At 48.6% G+C, this 3831-nt stretch overlaps 1 protein-coding gene across 1 annotated transcript in view; it reads right to left on the bottom strand.

Moving 5' to 3' along the window:
* The window catches only part of Cdc6 (cell division cycle 6), a 13248-nt gene extending 10427 nt beyond the window's left edge, over positions 1-2821 (bottom strand). The window contains exons 1-4 of the mRNA XM_029483558.1: positions 2680-2821; positions 1890-2083; positions 227-511; positions 10-120 (exon numbers count right to left, since the gene is read on the bottom strand). Of these exons, the coding sequence (XP_029339418.1) occupies positions 10-120; positions 227-511; positions 1890-2070 (577 nt within the window). The 5' untranslated portion in view covers positions 2071-2083; positions 2680-2821. The remainder of the gene's footprint in view (positions 1-9; positions 121-226; positions 512-1889; positions 2084-2679) is intronic.
* Between the last annotated feature and the right edge of the window lie 1010 nt (positions 2822-3831).

The following is a 3831-nucleotide window of genomic DNA, read 5'->3' as shown; positions in this document are numbered from 1 at the left end:
TCTTCCCACAGATGTGCTCCTTCAGAAAATTCCTGATGACACCCATCTCCTGCTCTCTGGCAGGCAGCCGATCCGGGACAGCTGTATTCAGGACAAGCTTTGCTTGCTGATAGCAAGTGCCTGTGTCGGACAAAAGAACAATTAAAGACAAAGCCGAAGGTGACTGGGTTTCATTCAGACCCACCAGCACGGTCCCTGATGGCTACTCTACCACGCAAGGACTCACCTTCTTGCTTGAACAGTCTTATACACACAGACTCCTTCTCCGGTGGACATTTCTGCTCAGGATCTGTTTCTCTCTCTGGACTTCTCTGAGCGGAGGAGGAACGTATCTGGTGTTGGCGAACTCTGTCTTGTTCTTTTTTGGGGGAAGCCTTGACTGTCGGCTCATCATCGAATACTAATCTGCACCCCTTTGACGTATGGGAGCGAGGGGGTCCGTTTTCTTTCTTGCCCAGCTTTGGTGGAGAACAGGGAGATAACCGGGGAGTGTTGCACAGGTTGTCATCGCCTGAAACGTGAAGCGGACATGCTCAGTCAGAGCGATGCTGTCAGCCACCTAAAACACTGTTCTTCACAGCGGAAGGCAGGAAAAAGAACCACAAAGACTCACACACACACACACACACACACACACACACACACACACACACACCCCGATCAGAAAGGTGAATCTCTTTTTTTGAGACAGGATTTCTCCTCATTGCCCTGGCTGTCCTGGTAACCCAGGCGGCCCCTGAACCCACAAAATATCTGCTTGCCTCTGCCTCCTGAGTGCTAGGATTAAAGGTGTGCACCACCATCACCGGCAAGAGGTGAATGTCTACCTGAGTCAGAACCACAAAAGAAAACTTCTCACCAAGGAGCAAAGGTGGCCACCAGATGGCAGCCCTGAATCGTATCACTTGGTAGCAGCCTAATGAGTTCTAGTGGTGTGAAACTGTAAGATTCTCATCAGCCTTGGTGCTCCTGACATCTCAGGATAAGTAGGTTCCCTCTATAGGAAGCTGTTTGTGTGCACTGCTGGATGCCCAGCATCTTGGTTAGCTTTTACTCACGGTTCCCATACCATCCCCTCAAGGGGAACAATCTTCAGATATGGCCAAATCACCCCCCACTCACAACAGATGCTCTCTGTACACATCTACCCATAACACCAGTACAAAAGCTCTTAGACTGGGCACGTAGAGCCGGTGGTACAGCACTTCCTAGCACATATAAGGTCTTGGGTTCAACCCCTAACATCTAGCAGCTGCAACATTACCACACACAGTATGTGTGGTAGTGCGGGAAGGACCTCAAGTCTGAGGCAATCCTGGGCTACAAAAGCGAGTTCCAGGCCAGCCTGAGTTAGAGATCATTTCTCCAAAAACATCAAACACATCTAAAACCGAAAATGATTGTCAAGTACTATTTGATAACAAAAATAAAAAAATATTAAGAAGCTCATCAAATTTTTCTTTTTTCTTTCTCAAGGCAGGGGTTCTCTGTGTTAACCCTGGCTGTCCTGAAACTCACTCTGTGGACCAGGTTGGCCCCAAACTCAAGAGACCCACCTGCCTCTGCCTTCTGAGTGCTGGGATTAAAAGCAAGCTCACCACCTCCCGGGTTATTTGTTTCTTCTTAATTTCACAAGTACGCAGGCGAATTCCGTAACACTATGACTTCAAGGGAAATGTAAAGGACAGAACTAAGTAAATGAAGATCAAGCCTAGGTTCCTTAGCAAATGATCTCTAGGGTACGGCTCAACTGTGAAATTCCGTACACACTTGGCAGTCATTATGAAGGCAAATACAGCTCTGGCTTTAAGAGTCAGGCACCTCAGCATCAAGGCAGGAAAGGCTGAGAGCTCAGTCACGAAGTCGCACTCACAAAGCGGAGGGCTTACCCAAACGTTTTCGGGGACTGAGAGGCAGAAGTTTTACGTCCGCACACGGAGTGGTGGGTACAGGCTGGACGTTTTTAAGTTTCACTTCACAGTCCCCGGAGTTGGTTTTCTTCCGGGTATTAGATAGCTTCTTTTTCGGAAAACCGATGGTAGCTTGTGTCTGGGATCTGGTTTGAGGCATGATGGCCACACAACTGGATACAAAGGAGAATCAGGAGAGCAAAGAGAAAAACACACAGAGCAATATAAATAATTATACTGGGGACCAGCACTCCATAAATCACGTTAACATAGCATTTTTAACATTTAGTTCTGCTTCCCATGCAAATCTATGTAATAAAGGGTAACGTCTGTCTGCCTAGTACGTGTAACATTCCGTTATACACATATTACACACTACAGTCTTACCATACGTCAAATGTAGAAACTATTAGCCCTCTCTAAAAGAGATAGTCACAGAAACACACGGCTATCACCCTGGGCATCCTGGGACCAGAACCCAAGTTCTTACACTTGAGCGATGCCAGAAGTCTGTCTCCATTTATTTCTATAATACTTTAGTTTCTTCCCTGCAGACATGCAAGACGTCTTTAGTTCCAGACCGTCACTTTTAGGCTCTCCCAAGTCCAGGGCAAGGGCAGCTGCGTCCTCTGCTCAGAACTAGCCAGCACTCCACCAAGCTCCCGACTCCACCCTACACCGTTTCCTCCCAGCAGCTCTCTTCTTCCCAGCACGGCGTGCTCGAACCGCTTCCAGAGCTCACAACCCCCTCCCTGACCCAGCCTCAGACCTCAGGCGATTTCTCGCTCTCCACCGGCCTTGCTCGGACCAGCTTCACCTCTCTGGACACCAGACCTCGCGGAGCTTGGCACTCTTCAGGGCCGTGTCGCTCAGTGCACACTCCTCGTGTCTCGATCACCACCGTAAGGACTCTCCCGCCACAAGATCTACAGCAGCTGCAAAGTCAACTCGCGCCAAAGCCGCTCTACTTCAGCCTTCTCGTCTCCCGCCAAAGTCCAGCCAGGCTTCTGATTAGTTGTCACTCATCACCACGCCTTCGCCGGTGACGGCCGGCAGCCAATAGGACAGCCCCAGGTCTCAGCGCCCACCACGAAGTCACACCCACTCGCCCGGGAGGGCGTTAACTTTTGAGACCTCGGAGGAAAGGCGCGCGCTTACGAGCGCTTCACGCCGTAAAGCCTGGCGGGAAGTGTAGTTTTTTTGTTTGTTTGTTTTTTGCCTCCACGCACATCTACTTCCGTATTTTTATTTCTACTGAGGTATCTTCGTCCTCCACCCGCCTCCCCATCGTTGCCTAACGCCTTCATTCTACTGGGCTACCTTTGCTCATCTTCTCTGCCAAACGTCCCTATTTTCATTATTCTGGTGGGCTAGATTTTAAGAGGGCTACTACACAAGGCCTACTTTTTGGGGGGCAGTCCTGTATGGCATGAAGCAAATGAATGTATAAGGTCACAAAGTTCTCTGTGGGGAGGAGCTGATGACTCGAACCAGGGTATTTTGGGGGGCAAGTTCTAGACCTATATAAGCAAACTGACATCATCTCACTATTTGTTGACTTGCGCTTGCAAGGTGAGAAACAAGTACACCACCAAACGTATAATTTCAAGGTCATACATTCCAAGTGCCGCCTTAACATCCATCTAGCTACACATCATAGGGAGTAAAATTATGTCCCTTTAATTTGAAAATCTCTTACGGCCAAGCACTAGGGTCTGGGACCCAGGGAAGAGAGTAATTGGCAAGGCAAGCTGAGCATTTAATGAAAAATGTAACTAGAGCAGCCATTTGCAGGCAGGTCAGGCTCCAAGGTTACTAAACCACCTTGGGTTCTTCTAAAGACCAGAGCCCAATTCTAGGTAATGATAAAGTCTATGGGATTTTGTTCTTGTTTTGTTTCTGTTGTTATTGTTTTCTGAGA

Source organism: Mus caroli, chromosome 11, assembly GCF_900094665.2.
Source record: "Mus caroli chromosome 11, CAROLI_EIJ_v1.1, whole genome shotgun sequence".
In the NCBI taxonomy this organism is placed as follows: domain Eukaryota; kingdom Metazoa; phylum Chordata; class Mammalia; order Rodentia; family Muridae; genus Mus; species Mus caroli.
Note: the sequence above shows the minus strand (reverse complement) of the source record. Positions and strands in the feature narration are given on the sequence as shown.